General features: G+C 35.9%; 1 protein-coding gene across 1 annotated transcript in view; it reads left to right on the plus strand.

Moving 5' to 3' along the window:
- Positions 1-5,725, plus strand: part of LOC108752198 (lachesin) — a 393,798-nt gene extending 388,073 nt beyond the window's left edge. The window contains exon 6 of the mRNA XM_018492871.1: positions 4,664-5,725. Within this exon, the coding sequence (XP_018348373.1) occupies positions 4,664-4,767 (104 nt within the window). The 3' untranslated portion in view covers positions 4,768-5,725. The remainder of the gene's footprint in view (positions 1-4,663) is intronic.
- Positions 5,726-17,872: the final 12,147 nt, after the last annotated feature.

Here is a 17,872-nt window from a genome sequence, read left to right on the forward strand (position 1 = left end):
TATCCATTATTACAAATTTTCAATAAACATATAGCTGTTTCAACTGAAAAAAATTGTAAAATTAGTTTTTATTCGAGTAGCGATCTCTGTTCTAGATGTATCAGTTATCAACACAGAAATGATAGACATCCAGTGATCGACGTCCTTTATTTGTTTGCGTATCTATTTATTAACTCGATTATGCCTATGACGATTACTGGTCCGTAGAATGTTTAGATAATAACAATTACGGATCTAATTTTTTTATTTAGATTTTGGATTATTATTCGATTTACAAGAATTTTTTTCGGCCCACCTAATCCCGGTAATCGACAGATATGACGAGTACTCGAACGACTACGTGCTTCGGTGAACCAGTGCTTGTCACGTAAAAAAAACTATGAAATTTGTATGAAACAATAATTTGTGATGGTATGTAAAACTGCGATCTCGATTTATAACTCGAAGCTCAATTTATCTCATGCAAATTGTCAATACTCCAAAATCACACACGAGATGTCAAACAGTGTTTTTTAACCTTACAATGAAGCATTTGATCGAAATTATAGGCTCGGTTGCTGCACATATTCGATTTAATCAATAGTGAATTCATATATCTACGAGTTTCATAATGTAACACAATTGTAAATATTTCCTTGGGACCAATAAAAATATCAGCAAACCTCACAATCGACAGAAAGCACTAAAGTACGTCTTTAATACGTGAACTTGACGATTATTGGTACCCTAACGATTTCTGGGCTAACTACCTTATATTGTACTCGTTTTTTCCATTAAATTCAGCAACGGCGTGACGATTTATAGGAAATTCAGACAGTTTACTGTCGAGACTTTCGGCAGGCGGAAATAGCGGATGGGTGAGCGGAAACTGAAACAAATAATGAATGAAGTACCGTCTTTCAACGTCAAAAAAAAAAAGCGCATTTCTTCCGGCAGTGCAAATGAGCTGCGGACCTCGGCCGAAGTGCAATTATCTCGGGCGAAGTGCATGAATTCATCTCTTCTCCATGCTCGATGAATGCGCGCGCCGGCTACTCCGGAAAGATAAATATTCAGATATGCATAACAGGAAGAAGGCAAGGCGAATGCGCGCCGCAGTCGCGATTTGTACGACCCGCCGACTTATTTCTTTCGTCTAGGATTCAGCCAGCCCATCGCCCGTTAGAAGAACATTAATTTCGGGAAAAGTCACCCGTCCTCCAGTGCCAAATGCGCCGGGTTGCATTTGCAGGGATGTAATTATACGAGCATGCGTCAAGGGAAAGAACGGTAACAGCGGTCTGTTCTTCAAAGAGTCTAACGCACGTTAAGCAGAAAATTTAATACGACAGGAGCTATTTATTAAATAATGTTCTCCTCCTTAAACGTTGCATCCCGTTAAACGGGAAAATTTTCATTTTCCTGATAAAACGAATCCTTTGCCATGCGCAGGGCTTACAAAAATTTGCCCGGTTTTGTCGAGTCGTTTTATCGAAATTTATTCTGAATTATTCATTGGATTCGCCAATCTTATATACCCATCTACGTCTATGTGTCTGTCTGTGATAATCACGATCCGCTTTCTCCGCTTTTACGAGCGCGCGCTAAACGGTAATGCAAAATTCATTTAATTCGCACATTCGACTAATTATACTTTGCCTATTCTCTGCCGCCACGAGATTCGCCAGCCGAATTCGCCTTTGCGGTCCACGTTACGCGGATGTATTAATAACTCACCATTGTTCCATCGCGGCACGAAATCGCTGACGAATTCCGTTGAATTTCAAAATTCTCGATTAATTACACAGTTAATTACACAGTCCCATGTCGCTCGCGCAACATTTTCGACGAGTCCCTCGCCACTCTCGCCGCGGAACTTGTTGCGGAGTCGACACGTCGCGTTCTCATTCGATCTGACACACAAAGAGACTGAAAATGTGAAAATTATTAGACAAAGAAAATTTCTTTAAAATCTCCTATCTTTAAAAATATTTTATAGCTTTTTAGAATGTCATTCAGACCAAAATTATTCTATTCAGAGAAATACATTGATGACAGTTCTTTCCAATTTACATTTATATAGTTTGATTAATTAACGATTTGAATTTTTTACTTATATACGTATATTAAGAGAAGAATTAAATCTTTTTATAAATTAATTTTGCATTATAAATAATTGGCCTGTTTTTTATTGCAAATTTTGTATTAAACAACTGGTGATTTAAAATGATGTTAAGAAGGAGGATGCTTTAGGGATGCACTGGATATTCAGAAAGTATCCGGTATTATCCGGCACTTTTTTACTATCCAACCGAATAGCCGAATATCACTATTATCCGGGGAGGTATCTTATGTATCTTATACATTGTCGCAAAATTACAATCTTTTTCCCTATAAGCTTTTTTTTAAAAGGCATTTTCTCGGAATCCGGTCGAATATCCGGAAAATGTCGGATATCCGATTCGAAAAAATTATCTAAAGGATATCCGATCGAATACCGGATATCCGATGTTACATTTTGCCTGGATATTCAATATCCGGTATTCTGTAATTTTACGATCCAGTATATCCTTATTGAAAAGAGACTGATTTCTGCCCAAAAAGGTGTAAGCAAAATGGCATTTTTTATAGATTTTGAATACGATAATGTTAATAAGAAATTCGGAAACGATAGGGATCAAATATTCTTTTGGGCAAAAGTCAGTTCTTTTTTAATATCTTCCAAAAAAGGGCAAATTTTTGGTCAAAAAGATATAAATAAAAGAAAATAGTGTTTTTTTTTTTGTAAATTTTGATCTTCTGAATATGACAAAATTATTAAAAAGTTCGTGGCATTCAAGATATTCCCTATCGGTCCCGAACTTTTTATTAACATTATTGTATTCAGGAGATCAACATTTATTTAAAAAAAAACACTATTCGGTTTACTTACTCCTTTTTGAGCAGAAATCAGCCTCTTTTTAACATCTTCTTTTTATCGCGATAAGATTGTGATAAACTAGTTCTCGAGATAATTGCTCGATTATCAATATCAAGCCATTTCCGATAGTATGTGCATTATGTGGGGCATATGCAAATACGATCACCATTTAAAACGTCCGCATAAAACCAAATAACGAATCCGATCGTGCGGCAAGAGACAAATGAACGCGGTTAATAGAAACGTACTATGGGATGATTGTTCCAAAAATGCACGTAACAGCTCGTGAATTCGCACGATGCATATTAATCGACAGTAATCGTGGGGTGACGGGAAATGAGGAGGGCCATAATACGGCTTGATTAGATTTTTCGAGTAATGCATTACTTACGCACTTTAAATTTATGTAGCGTTGCGAATGACCGCAAACTGTTTGCGCAATTTGTCAAATTAGATTTCGATTAAGTGAGTTTCGAGAAGTCCAACTTTGAATTTAAAAAATTAAAAAGTGCGATATAAAAGTTGTCAAATATAAAAATTGTACAAATAAAACGTCGCTTGGACGACAGATGGACATTTTGAATATATTTGAAATTAATTTTCTCGAAACTTTTCTAATTGTTTACCTTTATTTATTTATTTGGTTACTTCTAGAATATGCCAGACTCAAGATTGTGTCTTTTGTTCGAAAAGTAGCGTTACTGGGATAATAAAAAGTACTCACGTTTGCCGTTCGTCAGTCCAAGAAAAAGAAGAAAGACGCAAACCGCTCTCGCGACGCTCGTTCCAATTCCAGTACTGTTCGCCAAGAAATCAATCGAGGGTGCGAATGCCCCGACGCACGAGAAACACGTTGCCATTTCCTCTATACCGTTGCTGTATTACACTGACCTCAATTCTGCAAATCCGCCGAGGCTCCCGACGTTCCGACATAGAATTACGTCAAACTTGAGACTGTTTCACCTCGAAATATCTACCCCATTCCGCGGTGAGGGTTCTTTAACAATTTATACCTAGAGATTTGCTATCTACCCATACAAATGACCTAGAAACGCATTATGATACCATTTACTACCGCACGGTGAAATGTACGATTTTACAACACGTAGACAAAAGCTAGAAACACATTTTTTAGTCTGTATTACAAGCAGATAGAATTGTGAATTAATATCAGGACAAATAGATACATTTTATATATTTTTGACAGGTGAGATTCAGAAAGATAAACACAACCAGAAGAAAGTGAAAAATTAAAATCTGATATAAATTTGAAATGTAATTTATTATTGTACTCGGAAATTTATAATATTCCGTAGTAGATAAAATTTAACATTTTAAAATGTATCATGAACAAATAAAATTATAATTCCGACAGCAGAATTTAATGGAATATCTAAAAATTCGTAAAATGTTAAAATTTTTAAATATATACCTTTCAAAAGCTTGAACGAACAATATGTATAAAGAACTGTTAAAATAAATATTCGAAAAAGTAATCGAGTCGAATAATGTACTATGCAACCTCACACATTTATAACAATTTCCACTTTATAAATTCCCTTATAACTGACAGTTTATTTTTAGGATATGGCTCACGCTATTCACGGTTGTTATTACAACCGCGAAAAATTAAATTCCTATATCTCGAGCACGTCTGCATTACATCCTCCTTGCTTCTCCGTACATTCCGTTGAGTTCCACCGAGATCGTCAGATCGCTGAAAATAAAGGAGAAGTATTTCACAAGCACTTATTTCTGTTTCAGGTGAGCATCCGGCTGCGATGCAGCATGGAAACACGGCAGCCGGATCGCCCAACTCGAAAACGGTCCTGGTGATGCTTGCCTTCCTTCTAGGCCAGCTGAGATAATGTGCGTGTGCACGAAGGTCGCCCGAGACTCGTAAAATTGATGGACGTATCGCAACATGGTCGCCCACACGTCCTAAACGTTAACCCTTCCGCACAGATCAATCTGAATTAGGTCTTAATTAGTTTCATCGTAGCGGCCGAAAGATTAAATGATTTGCAACATTATATAATAGTCATAATGGTACAATTACAAAGCAAGAATTTACAAGTTAATGAGAGGTTATTTATAAAAGTTTTTGATTAATACCCTCCCCAGCTGTGCGAATTTTATGGCTTTTAGGATTAATTGATTTTTTGAAAAAAATAATATTTCATAATCACTGCAATGTCATATACTATTCTCCATTATTGACACGATTGTTTTCCACCGCGTTTATCATTTTATTTTATCGGAATAAGTTTTTTGAATTCGTCGAAATCGCGCATAAAATGGTAGAAATGCAGCGATTGTAAATCATAATTTTTTTGTTTCCAACTCCAATTTCCATTTATCTCGAGACGGGAATTTTAATCTAAAAATATAAGCGCCGTTATGTTATTTTAATTGCGTGTCGTAATTTAAATACTCTCGTTGTGTAGCGGTTATCTCGCTTCTCTTAATCTAACGCGAAAATCCCCATCCCGTTTATCTTAAACTTAACTGTGGGTTTGGCCGCTGGGGTGAGAAATACAAAGATAATCTCTAAGAGACAGCTCTTACGTAATAAAAGGGAAAGCTTTGTGCCTAAGGGTTAAGCGGAGTGTGAGGCAGTCGTATTACACGGTGTCTTAGAAGCATGAATTCCACGACGAATTTCTGAGTCGACTTTTCCCAGCCGCGAAAGAATGAATCCAGAAAGAATGGTCTTTTCATACATTTGTTATAATAATACAGCGACAGTATTTACAGGTGAGCTGTACACGTATAAAATGTTAAATAGCTGCGTAATGATAAACCAGCGAATCGTATCTCCATCTCTCGAAAATATTCCCCAGTAATTGGCAGTGTTGCACAAATGATATTTTTACCATCAACTTGCGTCCAAAATTAATAATTATAGCATCGTGTGTAACAAATATTCTTTTGAATAACAAGCAGGTTTATTTATTTTTTTTTTTTTTATTAACGATATATATTATGCGTTTCGACAAATATCATTGTTTTAACGAAATTATTTTTTCAATATTTTTTCATTTAAAATATTTTAATTATTTTTTTTTTACAATCTATAACACGTCCATCAGGTGAAATAATACCAATCACAACACAATATTGCTAGATTTAATTCCAATTTGTTTCTAACAATCGTAAACACCTAAAGGAAGGCAAACCCATTGACGTAATCCAACACAGTTATTTTCGCATAATAAGCTTCTTTTGCACTCTATATCCATAGGTAAGCGAAATAAAGCGAAGAGTAATGATAAAAATTTCCTATTCGTGAATACCTGATTAGCCAGAAGTTCGTTTGATTTAGCTCAGAAATTAGTTTGTGCTTCGTGACTTAGCATCGGTACGATTTATTGTTGAAAATAATACGGCACGCGTTGAGCAACGATTTGTACGATCACGACGGAGCAGTCGAGAACTCTTATCATATCCACGAATGACGCAAAATGAACGTTATCAATATTAAAGAATTTTAGCAGCGACATGAGAGATCCGGAGTTCTTAATTTCCTAATTAAGAATGCTTCGTACGGAGATGGATCAAAAGTGTCGCATTGTGTCGCTGCTGAAATTTTTAGGAATAATTGCACCGTGATGTCTAACGCGATGCAAACGTAAGGGAATTAATGATAACGCGCAGTGAGTGTTGACGCAGAGGAGACGTAATTGAGCGCGGGTGTCGCTAGAAAGAAGAGGGATTGCGAGCAAATAAAACAGGACTAAGCCCCGCGCCCTTTCCCGACCATAGTGAGGAAAGTGTTAAGTGTAAAATAAATGTGTCACGAGCAAGTTTAACCGAAAGAGCGATGTAATAAAACGGGTGGACCGACCTCCACCGGCAGCGAAGTACTTTCTACTTATGGCATAAGTGTTAAATGAAAATTTACAGGAAAGACACAGATGACACGCGTACACACACATACACACACGTACAGATAATAGTAGAGAAATGTATGTAAACCACGCGACTTTACGGCTCGTATGATTTACACCCACGACTAGCCCGAAATGAAAGAAAAAAGAAAAAAAACTGTGTTTCCCCACCCGCTCACACCCTTCTCACTGTCTTGTTTTCACACGGCTCTCTTGCGAGAAAGCGCATTCTTGTACATAATGTTTTACTCTTGTAAATAAATTACCCACACAACGCTCATCGATTCATTCTCGCACCGCCTGTCCGAACAGCGGTTTCCTCACTAATCAGGTATATTAAGAAACGTCCGATCTTGATGAGAAAGAAAGGAAAAGAAAGAAGAAGAAAGGAAGAGAATTAATCTTGCTGGTCCGTCCTAATTTATTATATTTTGGGTCAATATGATTAAAAAAAAAATGTTCACAGAAAAAGATCGTATATTAACAGACGAAGTCATCAAATATATCAGAGATAAAAGTTTTTTAATAAAACATTAGTAAGAGAATAAATTACATTTTGTGCGACGGATGGATTCAAACAGACCAGCGAGGTTAATATATTTCTAATAGAAGACTGATTTTATTTCTTCATTATTTTATTATTGTCAGAATTACGGCGTATAACAGTAAATATAGAAATTTAGACTAAATGGACGATGTAAGTCTTTGTCTATCTCTTGGATGGTTGGCAATTCGGAGCTAATGGCAACGGCTGCGAGAAGATGGCCCGCGAAGATCGATAGCCATGACCCCGATGGCGCTCCCGAACTTTTCTCGTCGGGGATATTTAAGAATCCCCGGTTTCGGCTCATGAAGTCTCTCACTTGCAGACCATCCTCACAAAATAACGATGGCGCCCGATTAATTTCCTTTAGCTGCTCAATATCTCCGAAACGACACCGAGCGACGAGCTCCATTTGACCCTATTAGTTGAATCGTTTATTCTGAGAATAAAAGGTAAGTGAATTTTGTTTCATAATTTCATGAATAAAAATATAAGTAATCAAGACTAGCAGCTTTATTAATACTTTAATACTGGAAACAGTAGAAACTTTCTAAGGGACACACACACACAAAAGTCAACACAAGAAAGATCAAAATGATTTTAGTTTGATTCTTAACAGTCAATAAACAGTCAAATTTTTTAACCAAAAATCATCATTTTGACTTTCATAGTCATCTTGATATTCTCTTGAGTTACAAAACCGGAAACTTGCATTTCAATTTTAATGGGAGATGGCTCCATAGATTTTAAATTTATTTCCGCGATATCCACACCATCGAAAATAGAATGATTCTAACGTCGTTAAAAACAAAACTTCTTTAATGGCTCCAAACTTACTCCAGTCAGTTCGAAGTTTCTTTGTTGAACGACGTGTACATATATCTTAAGATCAGGTGCAGCCCATAGAATCGACATGCAGAAATCGATAATGTGCTACGAGACAATCAGATCGAAGGGATCTAATGAATATTTATGCACATCCATCGCCTTGCAAAGCCACGACAATCCGTCGATGATATACCGTGAATTTTTTAAGAACGTCGTGTCTCTCACGCTACACGCCAACCCAATATAGACGACTCGTCGCATTCATGATAGCGCAAATGGAACATGTATTACACATGAATGCAAAGGGAAGGAAAATTAAAGGCGCATTTAGGTGAAAAGCGAGTATATTCCGCTGATGGAAAAAAAAAGTGTATCTGGTATTCAAACCGCTATTTCCAATACTGGACCGATGTAACGTTCTTCGTAAAAAAAATAACCGAGATATTCTGTTGCCACTATTGAATTAACTTACTAACTTTATTCTTGCTAGTAGCTTTCAGTCATTTATAATATGAAACGAAATTCCTCGATATTGAAGCACTCTCGTGGTGTTTTATACTGCTTTTTATCTGTACGAAAGTATACGTTGTATTTGTAAAACTTGTACAATTTTATGATTTACTACTCAAGCAGAATAAAAATCAAATTTTAAATAAGAAAAATCGTATATTCAGTCGAAACCAATCTTACAAGGGGAGACTCATATATGTATTTTACGGATTTTGATCAGCTTTTGCATGGTTATATTCTGAGGTACCAAAAAATAGTCCCTATAAAGCAGTAAATTGCATCTCTGCGTATTTTTCGAGAAAATCGTGATTTCAGGTCACGATCGCTTTCAAACCTGAGGAAATCGATAGATATATAAAATTTAAAAAACAAGTTATTTTTTTACATATTCATATTTTTTTACATATATTAGATTTGAAAATTGATAATTTTTGAGAAAATTAGCATTCTTTGAACCGAAGTTAGCATTCTTTTCAACCGAAGCTTTAGAACACCTCGCGAAATGTTGCTATTCATAAAGCGGTAAGTATCGACGCAGATGGTACAGAATTACGGATCCTATACTCGGATTTATATGCTTATACATTCGTATCCGCCGGAAATGTATTTTTCTAATTTTAAATAATTTCAAATTTCGTTTCCGTTTAAACGAAGAGGAAAGAGATTTGAAAGCGATCATGTCGTTGTGACCTAAAATCGATTTTCTCGAAAAATATGTAGAGGTGCAATTTACTGCTTTACAAGGATTATTTTTCAGTGCTCCAGAATAACCACGCGAAAACTAATCAAAATCCGTAAAATACATATGTGAGGTTCTCCTTGTTAGTGCTTAAATATATTTCTTGTGTGAATTTATATACATTCTGATTCTACATATCGCGCGCTGAAATATTTTCCAAATTTAAAACGCATTTATGAGCAGAACCAGAATAGTAACATCACTTATTAAATTGTAACACTTATATTAAGATCCGCTTAGACCGAATATATTCTTTTTATTTAAAATTGAATTTATTCATATCGATCTAACAATTGTTTCATGGAATACAAATCATCATAACATCAAAATGATACGCTAAAATGATTCTAAAATTATTACTAAAAGTCACTTTTAAATCAATGGCTGCATTCAACAGAGAAAGCAGCTTTGTAACTGTTATAAAATTCTCTGATATGATTGGTCTTGCCTTTAGTTCCTCACTGGATCTAGATATATAAACCAATCATAACTGAAGAATTTTAGAATAGTTGCAAAGCGCTCATTAACGATTCATTTTAACATTATTCATCTTGATGTTACGACGATTGTGACTTGTTCCGCTTGAATATTATTTCAACGATGCGAGTTAATTTTTACAATCACAAATAAATAGATTACTTGACAATTACGCGTATGATTTTTCAAAACGTTCCTTTGTCTTTTCTTTTTCTGATATAGATAGCGTACTTTTGCCGTTTTGCTTTCTAATTAAATTGAGTTTTGCTCTGTTGAACTTAATTAGAATTGCTCAACCACGCACATTTGACTTTCCCCTAACAAAATACACCACGTGTAAATATATATACATGAACATATAGTTAACCGTTGATGTTTCCGGTCTCTCGCATACTAAAGAACGAACTGCTAACTATGTGCAAAACTTTGATTAGGAGCGAGCGTGACTACTTGAAACGGCAAGCGAATCTGGCACTGTGAAAATACGAAATGGCAGAGAATATCCGATGATACTTTTGTCGAAACAAATGTTATATAAATTCAGAAGTTTGTATTAATAATTTTATATATTTAAGAAACATCACATAAAGAAATAGCAATACCATATATTACTTATATGGTAGATACAGAGCCCGCCAAAAGTCCCGGGTCACCTGAATAATTTCTGAATGGTTCGAGATATTGGATTGAAATTTACAGGGATACAATGGAATCGTAAAATCTATCATTGAACCTCAAAAACACCAATTCTTAACATTCCCAGGAAGAGGAGCGAGAAGGGGGCCTAATAAGGCTCGTTTGAAAAGGCTTTTCGAGACAAGAACAGCGCGAACTGATCGAGGTCTCTACGATTTTTTTTCCGCAGAGTTACAATCATTTGAACATTGTTACCTCACATGCCATTTAAGATTTTCAGGCCCCCTTCTCCCCCCTCCTCCCGATTTTACGATCCTATTGTATCCCTGTAAATTTCAATCCTACATCTCGAACCATTCAGAAATTATTCAGGTGGCCCGGGACTTTTGGCGAGCACTGTATATCTTTAAAAAAATCAATAATTTTTGTATATCTTAAACTATAATAATGTTATAATAAAACTTAGTTGGACAGCATATTATAAAAATAAATTAAGCAAGCATAAAAAAATATCTATTTATTTTAGCCATTTTTAGAATGAATCAAATTTTTGCGTCCTATGAAATAACGCGCAAATAATAAAATATTTACTCAACTTTGTACGAAAAGAAAAAAACAGAATTAATTCCAAGCTCATATATACATAATTCAAAGTATTCATCATCAAAATCCGTCAATCATGAGATATATTTCACCTAATTTGCACATCTAATTTTACAGAAAGGTGCAGTAATGCTCACTTTGACAAAAAGGGACAGTTTCAAAAAACTTTAGCTATGTAGATTATGGCATGCATAGAAAGCTGTTACACGCTTAGCGGTAAAGTACGTGAAACGAGAGTATTAACGCGTATTCGCTACGCTAGAATGCGAAATTGCGCTTACATGTCGCAGCCGTGTGTACGCATCATAATTAATGCGCGCAGATTAGGGGATTAAACTAACTGCTGTAACGGCAACTAGTAACGTTCTCAACCTAGATATGTAGCACGGTTCTGATGATGACACTCAGTCGGGCGCGTTTCGCACAGATAATTTCTATATTTATCACATAATACCGGCGGAAGTTCGTCCTTAGAATAATTCATTCTCTACGGCATGTCGTATGACTACCCTACCTCGCTATGCATGTGCGCGGTTTACATCAACATGAATTTATCATGCTTGTAAAATCGGAGTTAGTGCGTTAATTAACCAATAATGAGATTGTAACTTTATGATCTACGCGGAAATTTTGATTTTTAACTCTTCAGTGCCACTTGGATATGATACACTCCAATTTCGTTTTCTGATGCTTTTCCATTGTTTTATGACTTTTTTTATTAACAAAGATACATTTACTTAGATATGTTCTGCTTATACTGTCATATTTCTTAATGTTTAATATTTTAATGAAAACAAAATTTTTACGATGTTTCATTTTTATGAAAGTTATAGTGGTAGCACCAAAGAATAATTAATTAAGCACGGTTACAGAGTTTTAATTCTCTTTATTTTGTCTTATTTTTTCATGTTTCTCGCGCATCATGATTAGGAAAGGTAAGTTTTTCATTGGATTAAGATATATACCTATAAAACACAAGAAATGAGTTTTTCATTGGATTAAGATATATGTACTATATATACCTATAAATGCAAGAAAATAGCAATTAAGGTTATCGAGCTGTGTATACACATCGAAATGTGTATACACATCATTACATCACAATTTTCAATTCACCCTTTATGTTTATTTAAGTTTAGAAAACTCCTTGTAAAGTATCCTCGATGAGTATTTGTAAATATGAATAATTTGATTACAAATAAAATTTGAATTACAAACTGAAATGAGCAGAAGTTAGTAGAATGTGGTACATCAGCACGACTTCATTACATCGCGAAACTTTATACTCCCTCGTATTTAATTTGCTTTTCTTGTACTAACAAAATCATATTTTATCGATAACTATTCAGATTAAGGCCTTTTTCAAATTTTGATTTTTTTTTTTTGCGTCTTGACAGAAATCTTTGTTGTGACTCTGACAGTGATAATTAATCGGGGAAATCCGAAAAAGATGTAACTATATTTTTTAAGTTTCCTTCTCTTTCGCTTTTACTCGGCTTCATGTATACAACAGTACAAGACAGTTGTTTCCATTCACACACAAATGAAACTGTGTTTGAAGTGAGCTGAGCATTTCATACTCAAATTAATGGCGTCATTACTTGCTTACTTTGGTAAAAAAAAATTATCATACGACATCATAGGTTCATAATTTCTTTTAAAGTAAATTTATAAAATTCACTAAAACACACGGTCTCGATCTTGAGCAGATTATAGGTAAAAACTCAGTTAAATTTTGTCAGAATGTAAAAGGAACGCGCATTCAACTGAATTATGACGTCACAAGTGAGAATTATCTGAGAATCCAGTGGAAAGCAACTATTGACTGCTCTATTTGGATAATAAAATATACTGACACTTTCTCTTAGTATGCAAGAGATATATTCGCTTACACAAAAACAGGCGTAATAAATCATTATTATTATTATACGATTATAAGAAAAATCGTCTGGTTGGATTAAATAGTAATTCTGATGGAAAATGAACAAATTAGAATTTTTTGGTTAAATCTATTAGAATTCTCGTTAACCAGAATCTCTGATTGATATGATTATTATGATAAAAATAAGAATTCTAGTAGATTTTACTAGAAATATTATATCAAACAGAATTCCGGTTATCTCAATTAGAATTATAAATAAATTTAACCAGAAAATTCTGATTCGTCTATTTTCAATCAGAAATGTTTTTCAGTATAGTCAGAATTAAAATCGGCCCTTTTAAAGGTTATTATCTCTCTATTTGTAATGTCAGTAGATTCAAAAAGTTACATTAGAAATAAATAGTCAAAAAATTGATAGGTTATTATTTTTGACTTCCTCCGATTAATTATCATTAATTATCATGTCAGAGTCATAACAAAGATTTTTTTATCAAGACTACCGCAAAAAGATTTCGCAAAATTCGAAAAAGATTCTAGTCCGAATAATTATCTTTTTATCGTTGCAGTAATAAGAAACACATCATACAGAAATTGAAGACGAAGATACATAAAACCGAGCTCTATGTTGCTCGCTTTGTTTGCATCGAAAGAGGGAATCGTTCAATGCAAAGAGGCCAAATTCTATAATCCCGTTCTCGTCGTTCATCAAAAGCGAGCCGTACAAATTCGGCTCTATTAGCGACGGATTAATCGCGACAGCCGTGACTGGAAATAAAGGTTTTCGGCGTTCCTTTTGACATTCACCCTTTGTTGTTTGCCTTGCCGAAACTATCTGGGAAAGTGCGCGCGCGATACCGCATACCAACCGGGCGAATGGGAGTCTCTTTGAGCGATGCGCAAAGGACGCTGGGCGCTTCAAACATCCCCATCCCCCCACCCCTGAGCTTCTAGTCGTTTACACGTACGCCCCACTTTCGACTCCGGCGAATGCCGACCGACGAAATCAAACGAATCAAATGAACTGAGCAAAATCCTCGATAAAACGACAGAAATTCACTTCGTTAGAGCAAGGACCTGTCTCGTCTGACCCGACTCGTTCTGTTACCACTGACATCACCTTCGCAAGATCACCATCACCAAGATCTCGGAGAAATTGGTTATTGACACCACGGACAATCTCTTTTTTTTTTCTTCTTCCTTCTGTAGAGACGACAGAATATCTACGGCGTGGATTATAATTTCAGTGGGTAGCTATCTCGACGATTTCCAAGGAGATATTTTTATCTGTCTCTCGAACGAACGTAGATGTGTAAGAATGCAGACATCGAGGAGCGAGAAGAGAGCAATAACAAAGAAAGAAAAGATAAAATAGGTAAATTTATTTAATAGAAGATAGGAATTTGCATCTCGAAGTAATACATACAAAGTTTTCTATCTGCGTAATTTCGATGTAATCTATTTTATAACTTATGAATTTTTTCTCGAACAAATTAAAATCGTTATTAGTTCAATTCGAATATCTTTCGGTTATCGTTTCTAATTCTTACTTACCTTTAAAAGTTAAACAACGTATTTTATTTGGTTAATAAAAATTTAATTGAGTTATTTAAAACTTTGCGAGGGTATAAAATTCTTATTTGCGGAAGATTAAATAAAACGCATTAGTTTAATTTAAATAAACTCCGATGAAAGGATTAAATCACGACTAGTTATAAAACTCGAAATTAAATCAGCAGTATACCGCGTAATGCGAACTGAACGTGAATCTGCATAGAGGTCGAGGTGAGAATCACGTAAGCTCGCTGCTTCTTTTCTAAATGGAGCGGCAGGACGCTGAACTTCCGGTAAGAAGGTAGCGCGCTGGAGGCTGCGTGACATCGGGTAGGCGAGCTTAAAATTCAGCGGTAAAGCAGTACGGCGACGTCGTGAACAACGACGCCCATTTGCATATCAAAAGTAGGAACAAACTATTCAGAACCGGGTCAGAAATCTCTCGAGCGTGCGGCGAGATCGCCGGAAAAATATTTCCCCGCGTCACGCGTGCACACGTTTTTACGCGACACTTCATGCGTGCGTGTCTGTCGTACGCCGCATCAAGCATTCCCAAACTTTTCATCCTCCGACACGTCCTTTCATTCCTTCAACACTAAGGCTAAGGAATTGTGAACTCGAGGAAAATTCGCGCATGGCTTCTTATCTCGGTGAAATTTCGTGAGAAAAGAGAAGAGTCGTGGAAAGAGCAAGGGGAAGAGCATTTCTTGGTAAACTTCCTTTTTACACGAAAGTTATAAAATTAGAAGTAATTATTTAATGCACATATTAACAACTTAACGAGGTACAGCAAGAAAGGTAACGTAAAACTATCAAATAGATTTTCATCTTCGCGAGAGGAACATTAATTCGACGTAATCTTGTAATTAATTCAATTCCTCGGGACGATCCTTCTAAGCCGAGATTTCTTTTGTCTTTTTGGTAAAAAGGAACGTCGAGAACGAGGGATTTGGGGAGAAAAAAGTCGGAGAAAATCTGCCGGCCCCCGCATATTCCGCGAAATATGGTTGTACGTTGAAAAATCTGGTATTTCGTACATGGAAAAAGGATTTGTTGGGGATCTGAGAGCCTCACAGTTTCGTGCAATCCGGAAATGACGCGCGGCGCATGTTCAATGTCACGAAAGGTAATAAGTGGAACGTCCGGAGAGGAGGATTCGGATTTCCGGAATTTTCGTATTTCGAGATCGAATTACGCCCAAAAATACCTACGACCGATTTATTTATCGCTCGCCTGACGCCAACGAACGCAATCGCCGATATTCTGTAAGAAACGATCGCGAGGACGAATCCCGCGGCCCGTTACGCACCCCGATGCGTGTCCGAAGATGTTTAGTTGACCATACGAAATGCGACGAAGATCCGTTCGCGGATCGGCTTTGATCGCCGAGCGGAAACTCGCGTGGACGTTCCGCGAGACCTAAATCGTTGTCATCATCGACTAAATTGACGACAGGTAATCCGATTACAGCATCGACAACAACGTCTAATTGAAGTTCCGCTGTTTAAGCCTTTACTCCCCGAGTACTCCATTCTCTCTCTCTCTCTCTCTCTCACACACACACACACACACACACACACACACCACACACTCTGTTCCTCGCACTCCCTCCTTTGCGAGTATCAATGGCTGGCGATCGCCCTTTGATGCGGGCGCAATTTCAACAAGATCGAATGCGATGATAATTGCAAAACGTTTAGCCACGTTATAGACAATTAGTATATCATATGAGAAAATATAAGAGATAATTTTAATGGAGAAACGAGAAACACGAAAGAAAACCGTTCGGCTTTTTACAAATTATTATATTATAAAATATAAAAGATAATTTTAGTGCAAAAACGAGAAATATACGCTTGGATTTTTACAAACAAAATTAACCTTTTATTCATTTTCTATTGTATATTTATTCTAAAAAATTATAGTTTAAATGTAATTTGTGAAGGAATATAATTTGATTTCTTTCGAAATAATATAATAATAACTTTTTATTTTATAACGACTTTTCAAATTTTATCTGTCATTATTTATCTTACGACACTCACATTTTATGTTCCTAGTCTTTTAATTATAACATATAATGTAAAAAGAACGATACTATAACATATTAATTAGAACCTATTACGCGCCGAATAGATTTTGGTGCCTTTTTAACAGTTTTTGCACATTCTTATCGAAAGAGAGAAGTGGAGAGAATGAAAATAGAAAGTTCTCCTCGTGGAAAAACAAGAAAGCTGACGAGCAGAAAAGCCCACAACGAGAATGTCGGGTAATCTCGGCTGCGAGGGTTAAGGGTGCGATAAGAGTGATCGGCCCTATCAGCGCACTTCGTCAGGAATCGATTGGTAGGGTGAGAGAAGAAAAAAAGGACGGCGAGAAAAGGGAAATTATCTAACAAAGAGATCGCGCGACGAGACGCCGAGTGTTCGTACCGATCGCGATGCATATTCGATTTCCTGCACGCGACTGAACAGGAAATGGATTCGTGCATATCGAAGAAGGGAGGGGAAAAAAAGGGAGGTGGATAGCATGGAGAGAAATTAAGGCTGGCCAGGAGAGAACGCCGACCGATCTTTACACGCGAAAATTCGGCGATCCTTTATTACGGACGGAAATTCACGCGAGATCATTCCGAGCGTATCACGCGATACGATCTGCGCCACGGGAAATATAATATGAGCTTTTTAAAGCTTTTAGATCCTGGCACCGAATACCACCAATATAATATAGCGATTCATATAGCGGAAACTGATTCAATCATATTATAAATAGATCGATTGTGGACGTTACAATAGATCTTTTACTGATAATAACAGGTTTGTCCGTATATCAAACTGATAACACTTGTATTTATTGGGTTGGCAAGAGAATAATTGCGTTTTTTCAAAAGGCATCTATCAGTAAAAACCGCAATTACTTTCTTACCAATATAAATATATCTCAATAGAGTAAAATTTCAGCTTTAAGAATCTCTTTTTTAAATTGCGATACGACAATTTTTAACGGAGTTATGAGCAATTAATGCCTTTTATTTAATCCGCGATGACTCAGTAACCAAAAATCGTAGGAATATTTTTGAAAAACGATTTTGTAGGGAAAGTAGCTTTCACGATAGTCAAAAATTTTCTCAAATTTTTGGGCACGTTACAAACCCACAAAGTGAGAAGGAAATTTTCCGTCTTTTTCAGCTAGTTTTTGATATGTAAAAATTACCAAACTCATGTAAACTTAAAAAATGTGCTAAGCTTTTAAAAGTAGAAATTTCAAGCTTTAAAACCCTTTTTTTAAATTTAAATTTCATTCATTATTGACG

Source organism: Trachymyrmex septentrionalis, unplaced genomic scaffold, assembly GCF_001594115.1.
Source record: "Trachymyrmex septentrionalis isolate Tsep2-gDNA-1 unplaced genomic scaffold, Tsep1.0 scaffold59, whole genome shotgun sequence".
Taxonomy (NCBI): Eukaryota; Metazoa; Arthropoda; class Insecta; order Hymenoptera; family Formicidae; genus Trachymyrmex; species Trachymyrmex septentrionalis.